At 48.2% G+C, this 15,515-nt stretch overlaps 1 protein-coding gene across 5 annotated transcripts in view; it reads left to right on the plus strand.

Moving 5' to 3' along the window:
- The window catches only part of MFN2 (mitofusin 2), a 29,217-nt gene continuing 13,702 nt past the window's right edge, over positions 1-15,515 (plus strand). The window contains exons 1-8 of one of the 5 annotated variants that reach the window (XM_064281288.1): positions 1-340; positions 2,698-2,840; positions 7,252-7,430; positions 10,467-10,602; positions 12,265-12,427; positions 14,059-14,183; positions 15,074-15,182; positions 15,300-15,407. In XM_064281288.1, the coding sequence (XP_064137358.1) occupies positions 7,256-7,430; positions 10,467-10,602; positions 12,265-12,427; positions 14,059-14,183; positions 15,074-15,182; positions 15,300-15,407 (816 nt within the window). In that variant the 5' untranslated portion in view covers positions 1-340; positions 2,698-2,840; positions 7,252-7,255. The remainder of the gene's footprint in view (positions 341-2,697; positions 2,841-7,251; positions 7,431-10,466; positions 10,603-12,264; positions 12,428-14,058; positions 14,184-15,073; positions 15,183-15,299; positions 15,408-15,515) is intronic. The other 4 variants (XR_010321301.1, XM_010593111.3, XM_003413459.4 and 1 more) reach the window with 4 other exon arrangements.

Consider the following 15,515-nt stretch of genomic DNA (forward strand, 5'->3'; position numbering starts at 1 on the left):
CCCATCCACCCGCCCGCCCTGACGGGCGCCTGCCGGAACTACAGCACCCGTGATGCAGCGCGAGCCCCCCAGGGCCTACGTCATCGGCTTGGGACGCCCTGGCGGTAAACGAGAGCCCTGAGATTCCTCCCAAGGAGGCGCCGAGCCGGAGGACACCTGCTCCATTAGGAGTCGTTGGGTCGTTCGGTTGAACTCGGAGCCCACCGACTCACCGGAGCCAGAGCGGCAAACCTGAGGGTGTTGGTGACGCGCGCATCCTTCCCTCCTTCCGCCTTTCCCCCGGTGGCGCGCGCTGGTGATGTAGTTGTATGATGGCCGCCGCAAGGCCGGGAAGGTGAAGGTGAGAGGGTGAGCTCGCCGGGGTGGCGGAGGCTGGTTCGGCTTGACCTGGGGATTCCTGAACAGCCCGGCGTGGATCGGTGGGACGCTGGGGGCCCGAGGATTCGGGGTCCTGGCAGGCGGGCGTCTCCACGCTCCGGCCTCGGCGCTGGGCCCCCTGCGGCCCTGAGAGGAGGGGGCGGGACGGGAGAACCGGGACTGAGGCGTGGGATACCCTGAGGCTCCTTATCGTCCCCGCCTTCCCAGCCTTTGTGGTTATGTTCCATCCCGCCCTTGCCGCATTTCTCATCCAGCCCTCTTCGTTTGCCAGCATTTATTCAGCAGCTGGCAGGTACCCACGTTCACCCCGAAACTCCTTGTTCTGGGCTCCCTCACTTTTAGCGCTTATTGCGCCGTGTTACAGCCGATTATTTACTTGTATGACTTCTCGGACCATAAGACTCTCTGAGGCAAGGACCGTTTTTTATCCATCCTTATCCCTAGGCCAAGGGGTACTGGTGGCACAGTGGTTAAGCGCTCGACCGAAAGGTTGACGATTTGAATCCACTCAGCCCTTCCGTGGAAGAAAAGACAGGCTTTCTGCTCCCCTAAAAGTTACAGCCTAGGAAACTCTGTGGGACGGTTCTACTCTGTCATATAGGGTCAACTCAATGGCACACAGCAAGAAGATTCCTTACACTTAGCACTGAACCAGGCACACAGAAAATGGTGAATAAATAGATGTTTGGATGCATGAAGCCAAAACTGCCCATCCCCTTCTTTTCTTGTATCCTCTCATTGCCCTTTCTTTAAGTTCTCTATATTCTCTCTTTCCCTCCTCCTAGAAAAGGGCTCTGACATTGCCCTTACCACCTCCAGTGGGGTGGAAAGCAGCTCTATGTAGTTGAAAACAAGTGAGCTTTGGAGTCAGAGGAGATGGAATCTCAATCCCTAGGTTGGCGTAACTACCAGAAAACCAAATCCATTGCCAGTGAGTTGATTCCGACGGATAGTGACCCTATAGGACAGAATAGAGCTGCCCCATAGGATTTCTAAGGCTGTAATCTTTATAGATTACACAAAGATATTATTTTGAGGACTAAGGTGCGCCTGACCCAAGCCATGGTATTTTCAGTCACCTCATATGCGTTGCATACAAAAGCTGGACAATGAATACAGACGACGAAAGAAGAATTGATGCCGTTGAATTATGGTGTTAGGAAAGAATATTGAATATACCACAGGCTGCCAGAAGAATGAACAAATCTGTCTTGGAAGAAGTGCAGCCAGAATGCTGTACTTAGAAGCGAGAATGATAAGACTTTGTCTCACATACTTTGGACCTATTATCAGGAGGGACCAGTCCCTGGAGGAGGACATCATGCTTGGTAAAGTGAAAAGTCAGCAAAAAAGAGGAAGACCCTCAATGAGATGGATTGACACAGTGGCTGCAACAGTGAGCTCAAACAAACAAAGATTGTGAGGTTGGTGCAGAACTGGGCGGTGTTTCGTTCTCTTGTTCTTAGGGTCACTATGAGTCGAAACTACCTCAATGGCACCTAATAATGACAACAACAACGATCTTTACTGAGGCAGATTGCCATGTCTTTCTCCCAAGGAGTGGCTGGTGGATTTGAATTGCCGCCAACCTTTTGGTTAACAGCCAAGAGCTTAACTGCTGTGCCACGAGGGCTCCTCTTGGCTTAATTAACCAAACCAAAAACCCACTGCCGTCGAGTCGATTCCGACTCATAGCGACCCTATAGGACAGAGTAGAACTGCCCCATAGAGTTTCCAAAGAGCACCTGGCGGATTTGAACTGCCAACCTTTTGGCTAGCAGCCATAGCATTTAACCACTACGCCACCAGGGCTCCTCTTGGCTTAGTTAGCAGCCTATAAATCTTATAACTACTCTAAACCTGTTTGCCCCATAGAATTGAGAATGAAGAAAGGTACTCTTGTAAAGCATCTGCCACGCATAGATTTTCAATAAATTCCACTTTCCTTCCCCACCTCCAATATCCCACTTCTAATCCTGACAGTTCCTCAGGCCCAGTCCTTGTCCTGGTTCTGTGCCTTCCTCTTCCCGCAACTTTGTGGATGTGCCTTTACCAGGGTCCCTGCGGGGACCTCCTGATGCCTTGCACACATGGCTGAACACATGTTTGTGCACACGTAGGACTCGCCCCGTACTTCTGTGCTGTGTTTTTCCCCAGGGCACTTCCTCACGTGCCAGCCCAGTTCCTCAGTACCTCAGTGAGTAAACTTCCCTCAGGGATCAGTTTGTCTTCAAAACCTGATCAGACGTGTTTTATACACCATTTTTTTTTTTTCTTCTCTTGCTGCCTATGGACATCTCCCTTTTCCTTCCTAAAAAGTCAGGAAATTGGTGGAGTCAACAGAATCAGTAATCATCTTCAGCCTGAGACAGGACAGACAACAAGTCAATTTCTTTTCATCTTTTTGACTCCAGCCATGCCCACGATGCCCACCCTGTGAAGATCTCCACACCATCCAAAAAGTAAGTAGTAGTTGTGACTTCTGGCACTCTGGGTCAGGTGGAAAGGTTTCTTGGATGAGGTCATCTTTGCATAGAGCTGGAATTTTCCAACCTGTGTTGGGAAAAAACAAACAAACAAAAATACCGTAGGTTTTTTCTAAGGAGCCCTGGTGGTACAATGGTTAAGTGCTTGGCTGCTAACTGAAAGGTGGGCAGTTTGAACCCACCATTTGCTCTGCAGGAGAAAGATGTGTAAATTTGCTTCCGTAAAGGCTACAGTCTTGGAAACCCTCTGGGGGGTTCTACTCTGTCCTATAAAGTCGCTATGGGTCAGAATCAACTTGATGGCACACAACAACAACAACTACAGTTTCTTTTTATTTCCATGGAGAGTTTCACTGGGAAAAAAGGTTGGCAGTTCAGAAAGTGGTTGGGATCTCCTGGGCTCCCTGAAGCATTAGTCTCTAGCTTCCTTGTTTGTTCTCTGCTGTGCTGGCTATTCTCCTCCCCTTCTCTGTCCAGCAGAGGCTGGCTCCTTGTCACAGCTCTTCTAAGAGTCTGCGCTGCTCCTCTACCCTGTACACTTTTTTGTTTCAAGTTCTCAGCTTCTCTGTTCCAGTTGTGCCAGCAGACGGTTGTGGATCCATTTTATTTTCCCTGCTAGGAGTTGCTGTGCGTCAAACTGGGTAAGGAGATGGTGTGGACTGAGGGACTGTGCTTGGGATCCAGACACACCTTGGAGTGATTTCTGCTAGTGCTCCCACTACACCCAAGATTCCTAATACTTCTAACAGCCTAGGCCGAGGCAAAGCTGTTGATGACTTTGGAGCATTAATAGCAATTTTAGTTTAGAATTGGGTTTGGTTCTGGTCTCAGGTTAATATCTGTTAGTACTGCGCCCTCGGCACTTTTTTGGAATGGGAATAGGGGACTGTCAGGATAAATGCCCTCCTCCCAGTGTGATCCTAGGGATTTTAAAGGCTGTTGTACAAAAGAAGGGTTTCTTTGTCAGATAAATTTGTGAAATGCTACATTAAGTACTGTTAAATGGTATCTTTACAGCAGACCTTCCCAAAGCCTTTATTGTGCTCATGTGCTCTGATGGAGGGGGCGGTAGCATATGATGTTTCACAGGTTGCTTCTATTACAGACCCCTTTTTACATGGAACATTGGGTGCAACTAGAGTTCTGCAGACCTCGTGGAGAAATAATGCCTTAAGCTGTCTTACACTATTGAGAAATGACCTCAAGAGCACTTTGAGGATCAGAATAGCTCTAACTGTGCCACTTAAGGTGTAGTTGATATTAGAGCTGGACTCTCTGGCCCAGCGATGCTTGCGGGACGGGCCCCACGGGTCTGCGGCTAGCCCTGTGGTGAAGTAGGGGCTATCAGGGCTTTCCAGAGAAGGTACAGGAACCCCACTGCTTCCTGCCATGCTGGATGGGTAGGAAGCCAGCAGATGAAGCCCTGAGATGGGGGAGACTGTCTTGGCATTTGTGTGTGTGTTTTGCGGTTTTGCTCCTTTTGTGCATATATATATGTCTGGTTTGCTCTTTTGAAGAATTAAATCCTGGAACCTGAAAGGTTTGTTCAACTCTTTTAACTCACTGGGTTCCAAATAGTAAGAAACAGATACTTAGCTAGCAGCTGCTTTTTAAGTAAAAAAAAAGTGGATTTGTGTATTCCAGGGATGGAAGGGTAAGATGGTACACCCCCCAGGTGGTCACCTGCTCTGTGTCAAAGACTAGCTCTCAAGAAGTTCACAGACTAGCGGGAGAGACAGGGTGTGGTCTGGTAAGGTTGTGTGTCCCCATGGAGATGTCAGGGAAGGCTTTACAGAGGGGGTGACACTTGAGTTGGGTTAGGACAGATAGGAGTATGCCAAATGGGTGAAAAAGGAAAGAGGATTCCAGGCTAAAAGCAGCATGTGCAGTGCAAACACAGAATCTTAGCTTGGGAATTAGCAGAACCAGAGAAATCAGAGTTTGGTGAGTTTGGAGGGTTCCACAGAGGGGGTTGGGGACATGTAGCGCAGCCTGGGTAATGGCAAGAGCAGAGGCCAGCTCCTGGACCAGCAGAACTCCTAGCAGGCGTTGTAACCTTGACCCATTAAGCTCTTACTATTGTGCATGTCTTTGAATATTATGCTTACTAAACACTAACACTTTTGGTTTTATTTCCTTTGGACTTGCCACCAATGACTAGAACTTAAAGCACCTGCTTCTAAAAGCCCAGCTAATCTCAGGGAACTTTGCTGTCTGTAAGCAAATCGCTTCTGGGGCTGGGCACTGCCGCTCCTCATCACTGAGCAGACCTGCTTACTCCATTGCCATAGCAGCAAATGGGGGCTGTGGATGTGTTGGTGAACTTGCCGCTGCCCAGAGAGAGTGTTGTGAGCTTGCTGGTAGAGTTTATTATTGTTACTGCTTCTTAACATGTAAAGCTACCTTCGAGCTTTTGTGATATGCTAAGCATATTGCTTGCATTATCTTTTCTCCTGTTTATAGGGTATCATACCGTCCACATGAAAAAACCAAGGCTCTGAGGTTAAATACTTTGCTCAAGTTTTACAGCCCACAGATAGTATGGTCACAGTTTAAACCCAGCTCTATCTGATTCCAAAAATCTCTCATTTACAGTGCTACATTGTGCCCTACCCCAGGCTTGTTTTCTTCTCCTTTGGGTGGTCTGCCTGCCTGCCTGCCTTTTGCTCTGAGAGCTTGGGTGCAGCCTGCTAGGTCACAGAGAGCCTGATTTCAGAATGCTTTCTTTTCATTCTCAGTTCCCCTTCTCAGAGCACTGTTTTTTTTTTTTTGTTACTTTATCTCTTGACAACATGGCCTCTATGCTAAGAAGACATCTCTTGCAGCTGTGTGTTATACTGAGGGGATGAAGGTAAAAAAGAAAATAGATCACTTCCCTCATATCTCTCCAGAAATCATTAACATTGCAAAATAATTTTTGAGTTTGGGCAAAACATGTGGGCTCCCATCTCTCTGTGGGTCTGTCTTTCTTCCCACTCTTTGGGATGGCTGGTTCCTCAGAGCCAGCTTTGGCATTCAGTCATCACACACCTTTTCCAGATGTTCTTTCTGTTTCTCAGGAATTTGTCCAACACCCTTTAGAAGCTTCTTGTGTGCACTCGTGAGCAATGCCTTCTCATTGCCCAACTGGAGAAAGTTGAGTGCTGAGTTGGGTAGAGGGCTGATGGCTGTGATTAGGTGGCTGGAGAGGGAGTGGCTAGACAAGAATGTGCTTGGTTGTTGGAGACAGTAGAGCCAGGCACGCACACAGCTGCGCACACTATCTCCCATCCTGGGAAGAGACTTTTTTTTTTTTTTGACTTCCCTGGACCTGAGGGCTGTGCTGGGGCATTAGTTCTCTCCATGGTGGGGACTCTGAGGAGGGACCTGGCAGGGGTTCGCTTCTGGGGCCAGGGATTCCCAGCTGCCACTTTCTCTGGTGTGTCTGCCTCTCGGCCAAAGATCTCTAGGATGTTGGAGTCAAGTCTCAGAGCCCCTAACATGATAGTGGTGTGTAAAAAAAAAAAAAAAAAAGTTTACGAAGATGTGTGTGACTGAGTGAGAGCAAGAGAGATACCTACACAAACTTAGACTCTGATGATAATAAAAATTTAACAGTGCTGATCCAAGAATGGTGGGGTTATGGATTTTTGTCCTTTAGTTCTCACATTTTCTACAGTGCACGTATTCTGTAAATTGTGGAAGCGGCCCCCCTCACTTGAAAATTACCCTTCACCAATGTGTACCTGTTCCCTTTCACCAAAAAAAAAAAAAAAAAATCCTGTTAAGAATCAGGGCTGCTGGGTTCCTAGACAAAAGGGTGAGACTGAGCATCACGTTGCTCTCACTGGTTTCATTATTCCGTGCTTTTTTCTCAGGTGGGTGATTTATAGGAAAGAAGTCACATTTCTGTCACACTTTTCTGCCTAAGATTCAGAAAAAGGCTTCTCTGTGTTACTTCATAGTTCCTCCTTGTCTCTGTCTGAGGTAGTGAAGGCAGGGCCTGTCACTGTTCTACAGTCAAGGAACTGTCAGCGCTAGGCCCGAACTCTGGGCCCAGGCTCCAGTCTTCTGAGTGCCCATGCTGTGTGAGGGGGAGCCTGGCCCAAGTGTCCTGAGAGGCTCTTTCTTATGCTTTCTTTTTTTAATTGTAGTAAATATGTATGTAAATGTTTGCTGTTTCAAAATTTATTAAACGTACATTTCAGTGACCTTAATTATGTTCCTTATATTGCCCTTCTTATTCTGGAGATGCTGGTTCTTACCTTACCATCGTTTGATCTAGACCCAGGAAGTCCCATATTTTTGATGGAACCTAGAGCTGGTCCCAGTTCCCCTAGTCGCACCCCTCCATACTCCTAGCTGAGGTGGGCGTTCCTGGGTTTGCTTACGTTGTCTTCTCTTGCAGCGCAATGTCCCTGCTCTTCTCTCGATGCAACTCCATCGTCACAGTCAAGAAGGATAAGAGACACATGGCTGAGGTGAATGCTTCCCCACTCAAGCACTTTGTCACTGCCAAGAAGAAGATCAATGGCATCTTTGAGCAGTTGGGGGCCTACATCCAGGAGAGTGCCACCTTCCTGGAAGGTGAGACTGGTGCCTGCTCAGCCAGGCCCATTGTGATCAGTTTGGACATTTATTTAGCAGGATCTGGGAGGGGGGCGGCACAGCCCTGTTCTTGGGGGAAGCTCCTGCCCAGATGGGCTGTTGCCATCTATGACGTGCTACTCTTAGAGTTACGGGCAGCTGGCCTCAGGGGAGATTTGACAAGGAAGGCAGGGGAACTGCCAGTTAAGAATATATTTAAGAATTCCATGTATTCTGTTTTATTTAATCACAGGGGATAGGTGAGTCTTATCCCTATTTTTAAAAGCCTGCAAGTTGAGATTTTGAGATTGTCCAACGGCTTGCAAGTGCCAGAGCTGGGCTTTAACCAGGTGTCTCTGACCGCAAAGCACGTGTGTTTTTCTTGGCCTGGTTCTGGCTGCTGCCATTAATACTGGTCACTGTCAGGCTGTTGGTTATTCCTGACCAGGATGTTCTCTCCTTGATATTTTTAGATTGGCGACAGGACTGTGAATAGTAAACTTACATCACCTGTACCTTTCCCACTAGTTACTAATTTGAGCTCAACCCCTGGTCCCTGCTCTATTAGTAGAGGGAGACAGGTTCCTCGGCCCCCCTCACTCTGAGTGCCAACTCCAGCCTCTGACTTTCTCAGCCTCCCTCTCTAGAAGGCTCCAGGTCTTGAGGTTGTCTGTGAATATCCAGTAGCTGAATCTCATCTGCCCTTGTTTTCCTCACTTATGAAAGAGGGGCTTAGGTGAGACCAGGGATTTTTAAATTCTAGTCTGGCAGAACCCTAGAAGCTTGGTGGCCATGCCCCCAGGGCTGACCTCTTGAAGGAGGATACACTTCACTCTCAGCTCTCACCCAGGAGCAGCTCGGCCTCTGGTTGTTTTATAGTTCAGGCTTTTATATGTGAGGCTCCTCTTAAAGAGAGCACCCCTGTCCAGTTTCATTCTCCTCACTATGCACTTAGCATAGTGCTTGGTGCAGGAGAAGGTGCGCTTTAAATATCTGTTGAATTAAACAATCTGAACTTTTAAGTCATAAGAATTGACGGGTGAAATTATTCCAGATCATTGTCCATTTATTTAGCAATAGCTCTGGTGTGCCCAGCACCATGCCAAGCTCTGGATGTGCAGAGATGGGCAGACCAGGTCGCTGTCTTCCTAAAGCCCAAGATTGACATTCTGTGATGCCCTGAATCATTTGCGCAGATGGCGGTGTTTATGGGATGGCCTCAGGAGTGCGTGCTTCGATTTCTTTTTTTGTGACAATAAGAGGCCTCCCCTTTGAGTGGAGCTGGGGTGATCTTGAGATGTGCCCTTGGTTGCCCTGAGTAGGAGATAATTACTACCTTGGAACTGTCCCAAAGGGCAAGTGGCAAGAGGTTGTTGGCCTGTGGCTGCTACTTTTAAATGTGGCCACATGCTTGAGAGCCAGCTCCTTTGAGGGGCATTTCAGAGGCTGTGCCTCCCGTATAAGGGAGGAATGTTGATGGATCTGGGGCGGGGGTGACTGGAGGATACAGGAAGCCTTGTTGGCTTGGCTACTTGCTTTCATGGCACCAGCTATGGGGGAAACTTTCTGGGCTCCCTCTGAAATGCCATGCTCCATGTGCTTTGTAAGTGTGCTCAGGGTTGGGCCTGTCAGCTGGTGGTCTGCAAGAGTGTGCCAAGGGACCAAACACCCATCTCCTTCCACCAGCTTAGCACCTACCTGGGTGCAAGTTCTAGATGGAATGGGGGTACAGGGTCTTGCCTCAACCACTCCTGTCTGTGATCATTTGTTATCCATCTGCCTGTCAGGGGCATTCAGGAAACACCAGTGCCATGCTCCCAGCATCCATTAATTTAGCAAACACTTGAGCACCTGCTAAGTGCAGTGTCAGGGATCATATAGGCACCACTGTTCAGCCTCACCTGGTAGGTGATACAGATAGGGAAGTGCTCCGATAGACAGGAGAGGCACAGGTGCTGTGAGAGCACACACAAGGGGATCTAGCAGGTTGGCGGTGGCCAGGGAAGACTTCCTGAAGGCTGTGCAGTCTAAGTGAGACCCGAGGCCAAGTGGGAATGAAGTAAGCCACCCATGTAGGGCTTTAGCTCTTTGGGGGGGGGAGGGGGGTTAGGCCACCTGAACAAAGCCCAGAGGGATGAGGAAGCTGAGTGAGTTTGGGTGAGTGTGAGGCAGAGGATGGCAAGAGACTAGGCTGGATGGGTAAGCAGGGCCAGATCGGGCAGGACCTTGTCAAATCACACTGAGTGGTTAAGAGGGCAGGGAGCCCTTGTGGTGCAGTGGTAAAGCACTTGGCTGCTAATCAAAAAGTCAGCAGTTCCAGCCCACCAGTCATTCTGTGGAAGAAAGATGTGGCAACGTGCTTCTGTAGAGATTACAGCCATGGGAACCCTATGGGGGCAGTCCTACTCTGTCCTATAGGGTCACTATGAATTGGAATCAACTCGAGGGCAGTGGGTTTGGTTAAGGGGACATACTCTGGAGCCAGGCTGTCTGGGTTCAAATCCCAACTCTGTCATTTACTACCTGTGTGACATGTTAATAACAAGAATTAAATGAGACCATATTTGGAAAGTGATTAGAACAGTGCCTGGCATGTAGTAAGAACTTTCTGGTAAGTATTTGTTAGGTGAAAAATATATAAGTAAATGATGGCAGTTAACATTTGAGTATTCACCATGTACCGGCCACTATTCTAGCACTTGATGTACTTTAATTCATTGAATTCTCACAACAATCACATGAGGTAGATTCTGTTATCTAAGTTTTATGGATGAGGAAACTGAGACCCAGAAAGGTTTATTTGCCTGAGGTCACGAAGCCAGGAAGTGGTGAGAAATGGGCCAGGCAGTCTTGCTCCGGACCTGTGTCCCTAATCGCCTGGATAGGATGCGACAGGAGGGAATCTGGCCACAGGAGCGTGCCACAGTGGGGGACTGGTGATTTGGATGTGCAGGGCCAGGACTCTTGTCACTTCCAGACTGTGATTATAGAACTCCTTTGCTCATGCGGTGACCCACTTTCAATCCCCACCTCCAGACACCTACAGGAATGCAGAACTGGACCCTGTTACGACAGAGGAGCAGTTTCTGGACGTCAAAGGTTACCTGTCCAAAGTGAGGGGCATCAGCGAGGTGCTGGCCCGGCGGCACATGAAAGTGGCCTTTTTTGGCCGGTGAGTCCTGTAGCCCTCACACTTTCTTTCATTCTGGTCGGGAGGGAGGGAGATACTTTGTACAGATGCACAGTTGACTGGCCCACGGCAGGGAGCAGCTGACATGCCCTAGGAGTTCCTCCACTTTCCTTCTTGTTACTCTTTGAGATCTAAAAACCAGTTTACTGGCTGCCATGAAGCTGATTTTGATTTATGACCACCCCATGTGTGTCAGAGTAGAACTGTGCTGCAGAGGGTTTTCAGTAGCTGCTTTTTCAGAAATAGATTGCCTCACCTTCTGAGGAATCTCTGGATGACTTAAAGCACCAACCTTTCAGTTAACAGGTGAGCACATTAACCATTTGCACTGCTCAGGGACTCCTTGAGGTATAAGAGGCACCTTTAGGAAAAAAAAAAAAAAAAATTGAATAAAGGGAACAGCAGGCCCCCAAGCAGGTGGGTGCTCAGCACACAGTGGGAGCTGAGGAATAGTTGCTGTGCTTAGAGTCCTGCCCCCGAAGACTGAGCTCAGATGTGGCTCTTGGCTCCTCTGGGCTGTCATTTCTTCATCCTCACCTTCAGAGTATGGCTCTTTATTAGGGTGAGCTAGGGGACCTCATGTTTTCCTGGCTGCAGGTGAGGTCTTTTCTATCTATGAAGGAAGTAATGCAGCTGGGATGCTGCAAGTTCAGGATGAGCAAGACCGTGCTTGGCCCAGATTGAAAGCTCTGAGACTCAGAGCCTATGAGTCTGTTGAGAAGAGCCGTTGTCAAGAACCAGAATGTAGGAAAGGAGTGTGAGATGCAAAAGTGCTAAAGTAGCCCTTCCTCTTGCTGGGCAGTTAAGAGCTGGGGTGGACTTTGTGGATGAGGAGTGTGAGGGGAGGAGATCAGGGAAATAGGCCCTGTGTGGAAAACAAAGACACTGGGTCACTTAGGTCTCCTAGTCTGAGGAAGACGCCCCTGGAGGTGAGTCAGCAATTTCAGGTAGAGGAGATATGGGTTAGCCTTCGAGGATAGACCCATTGTCTCCAAATGGCCTGCTTAGCAATACACAGGACCTGAAGGGTGCTGAGAGGCTCACAGTCGATGGCTGGGTTCCTCATGGGGCAGGGCTCGTGTCTGTGCTGGAACCGGACTCCTTGAGCCCTCTACAGCATTGGTTTGAAGTGATGTCCCAGGTGCATGTCACGGGCACGGAGCCAGAGGCGTTTGTTCCTAATTTTTATCTGGCTCTCTACAGACAAGTTTCTTGACTCTTCGTATAGGATATTGGTTAAGCACGTAACTCTTGAGTCAGACTATTGTGGTTGTCAGTTGCCATCAAGTCAATTCCAACTCATGGTGACCTCACGTGCGCAGAGCAGAACTGCTCCGTAGGGTCTTCAAGGCTATGACCTTTCAGAAGGAAACCATTAGCCATGTCTTCTAAGGTGCCTCTGGGTGGTTTTGAACTACCAGCCTTTCAGTTAGTAGTCCAGCACTTAACCATTTGTACCACCCGAGGGCGACTCATTTCTCAATTTTCGTAAAACACTGAGCACCTGCTATGTGGCAGGCACTCTTCTGGGGACTGAGGACACTGCAGAGCACACGACCTTGGACTTCGAGGCTAAGAACTTCATTGCGAAAGCCAAAAGGGCAGACCCCTGACAACATCACTGACAGCCAGTATCTCCCTCAGGACGAGCAATGGGAAAAGCACTGTGATCAATGCCATGCTCTGGGACAAAGTTCTACCCTCTGGGATTGGCCACACCACCAATTGCTTCCTGCGGGTAGAGGGCACAGATGGCCACGAGGCCTTCCTCCTCACCGAAGGCTCAGAGGAGAAGAAGAGCGTCAAGGTGAGAGTGCTGTGGGGGGACCGTGATGGGTAGAGAGCGCCTGGCCCTGCTTTCCACCCTGGGCATGTGGCGGATTGAATCTGGGCTTATATTACCAGCATGTCCATGGTGACAGGACAGGACCAACACTGACTAAGAAGAGGGCAGTGCCTCCCTGTGCATGGAATATGGCAAACCCTGTTTTGGACGTACCTCTGCAGAGGATGTGAGAGCTTTAGGGAGAGTCAGAAATGTGGAGGGCCAAGAACCAGGACCCTTCAGTTCGTGTGTATTGCTAGGCAGGCCATTTGACTTCTCCCTTTGCCAATTAAAGAAGAGAGTGGGCCTTGATCTTTCTCGGGATGTTGCCAGAGTGATTCCTGCAGTTACTCTGTGATTCTGACGTATCAGCTAGGGACTCGGACATTTTGATTTTTCTGAGAGACAGCTATGTCCTTGTTTGGAGCCACATGCAACCTTTGGTTCATAAAGAATTAATTAATGTAGAACAGGCTCAGCTTTAGGAAGATACCCAGGAAAGAAGCTTAAAAGAGAAGTGGAAATGGAAAAATCTCATTGATTAAGTGTAGGGTTGCTCAGCCAATTAATGTAATTGCTGTCAGTAAGTTGTACACTTGTAAAAAGTTGAATGGGTGAAAGTTGTGTGATATATTTACAACAATGACAAAAAAAGTAACAAGGCTACTTATGTACAGTCAAACACCTCATGGGATTTGGTTCCTTGGTTTGGAGGTTTAGGGTCATGGTTTCATGGGACATCCCAGTAAATTGGCCTGATAACATGTTTAGGGATTCTAGTTCATTGTTGTACCTGGGGCCTTAAAAGCTTGCAAATGGCTATCCAAGTTACAACAGTTGGTCTCTATTTGTCTGAAGCAACAGAGGAAGGAGAGTCAGCAATAGAAGGAAGAAATGGAATGTGTGGCTAATTGCCTCCATGAACCACTAATTGGATGGTGCTCAGCTACCATTACTGGACATTTTGATCAAAGATTCTATAGAAGAATCCTGATCAAAAGGCAGGAAACGGAACAGAATTTCAAATTCTCAGGGAATCCAGGCTTTTTGGAGCCACTGAAGCTGAATGAGCCCTCAAAACTACTGCCCTGAGATAATCCATAAACCTTAAACCAAAACTATCCCCTGAAGTCTTCTTAAAATCAAACAACAGTATAGCTTTTTACTGGTAAAGAATGTCTGCCTTGAGCACTGTGCTCTTTTAAGAACTATCTATATGGGATCAAACTGACAACAGCAACTCAAAAAATTAGATAGGCAACTTAGGGGGCAGTGAGTTTATGTTCATGAGGGAGGAACAGTTTGGAAAAGGAGGGTGAGAATGGGTGCACAACTTGAAGACTGTAATCAATGTCACTGAATTGTACCTGTAGAAACTTTTGAACTGATGTATGTTCTACCGTGTATGGTCTCAACAACAACAAAAAATAAAATTAATTTAAAAAGGGGAGCGGAGCCTAGTTGGTTCTTACTGACAACACAGTGTGGAATGAAAAAAAGGAGTAACCAATTGGGCAGTAGTGTCGGGCCATCACACTGGTCAGGTGGTACGAGAAGTCTGGCCGAGCGGCTCTTTCTCTGCCCTGATTGTTCTTTCCCTTCTCCCTCATCAGACTGTGAACCAGTTGGCCCATGCCCTCCACCAGGATGAGCAGCTACATGCCGGTAGCCTGGTGAGCGTAATGTGGCCCAACTCCAAGTGCCCCCTTCTGAAGGATGACCTTGTGCTGATGGACAGGTAAGATGGTGGGCGCCTTCCTGGGAGGACCAGATTGTCATTTTTGGATCAGCCAGGCCAGGGTCCTCTGGGCTCCACCCTTACTCTGTTTAAGTATTGCTGTTTTCACACTGTCTCAACCAAATCCTCCTGCCTCTTGAATTTCCTTCAGCATCTAGTTACTGTACCCATCAGTGTCGGTGCCCTGAGGACGTCCCATTGATGGTCTATAAAAAAGGGCAGGAGGGATGCCCAAAATACAGGATGGTTCTTAACCCCAACCCAATGGTAGTATTTGTATTGGGGACTGGGGGTTGCAGTGTTGGAGTCAGTGGGATGTTTTATTTCTCTTGAAGGGATACTTTGTCCCCGCTTTGTGGATGGGTTGCACCCATACCAAGAAATATAGTCCTATAGTATTTACCTAGATTTACATAAATACAAAACTCTACCTTAAATGTGTATCCCCAGAGTAAAATTATACAGTAAAACCTGTGAAAGCTGGAACCTGTGTAAGGCAGAAACCTGCCAGAGAAGGAAAACTCAAATATTTTCCACTAATAGAGAGCAATAGAAAAGTGGTAAGACTGCACCTTGTCAAAGGTGGAAAACTTGCGAGACCTGGAAAAACAAGGCAGCCGAGTTGAGTTCCGGCTCTCACAGGTGTCACTGTACATCATGTTTTTATAGAAGTGATAGATGCACATGGTAAAAAAACACATTTTCAGACAATTGGGAAGGATATAAAACGGAAGATAAGACTTCCCCCAGTAAGGGTCAGTCCAGATTTCTCTCTCTAGTGTTCTGCTCCTTGTCTGACTGCCTTTCAAACCGCAGGGCTTTCAAAGCAGGAAGAATAGGGCCCATGGCTCTGTGTGCCTGACAATGTTGGTTTACCCCATCACCTTTAGCCCTGGTATCGATGTCACCACAGAGCTGGACAGTTGGATTGACAAGTTTTGCCTGGACGCTGATGTGTTTGTGCTGGTGGCCAACTCGGAGTCCACCCTGATGCAGACGGTAAGCCCTCCGTGGCCTCTCAACACTCTGGGTCCCAGCTGGCCAGGCAGGCTGCGAGGCCTTGGCAGGCACAGCCCCTCCTCCTTCTCCTAAATGAGGCTTTGCCCCCTTGTTTAGGAGAAGCAGTTCTTTCACAAGGTGAGTGAGCGCCTCTCCCGCCCAAACATCTTCATCCTGAACAACCGCTGGGATGCATCTGCCTCGGAGCCCGAGTACATGGAGGAGGTTGGTGCCTCTTTATTTGCTGGTTTGGAGAATGCCACCTGCACGAACATGGTTTACACAGGGCCAGAGTGCACGCCTAGGTGTCATTAGGTCTAGTGACTTCCCTGA

This window comes from Loxodonta africana, chromosome 3 (genome assembly GCF_030014295.1).
Source record: "Loxodonta africana isolate mLoxAfr1 chromosome 3, mLoxAfr1.hap2, whole genome shotgun sequence".
NCBI lineage: Eukaryota > Metazoa > Chordata > Mammalia > Proboscidea > Elephantidae > Loxodonta > Loxodonta africana.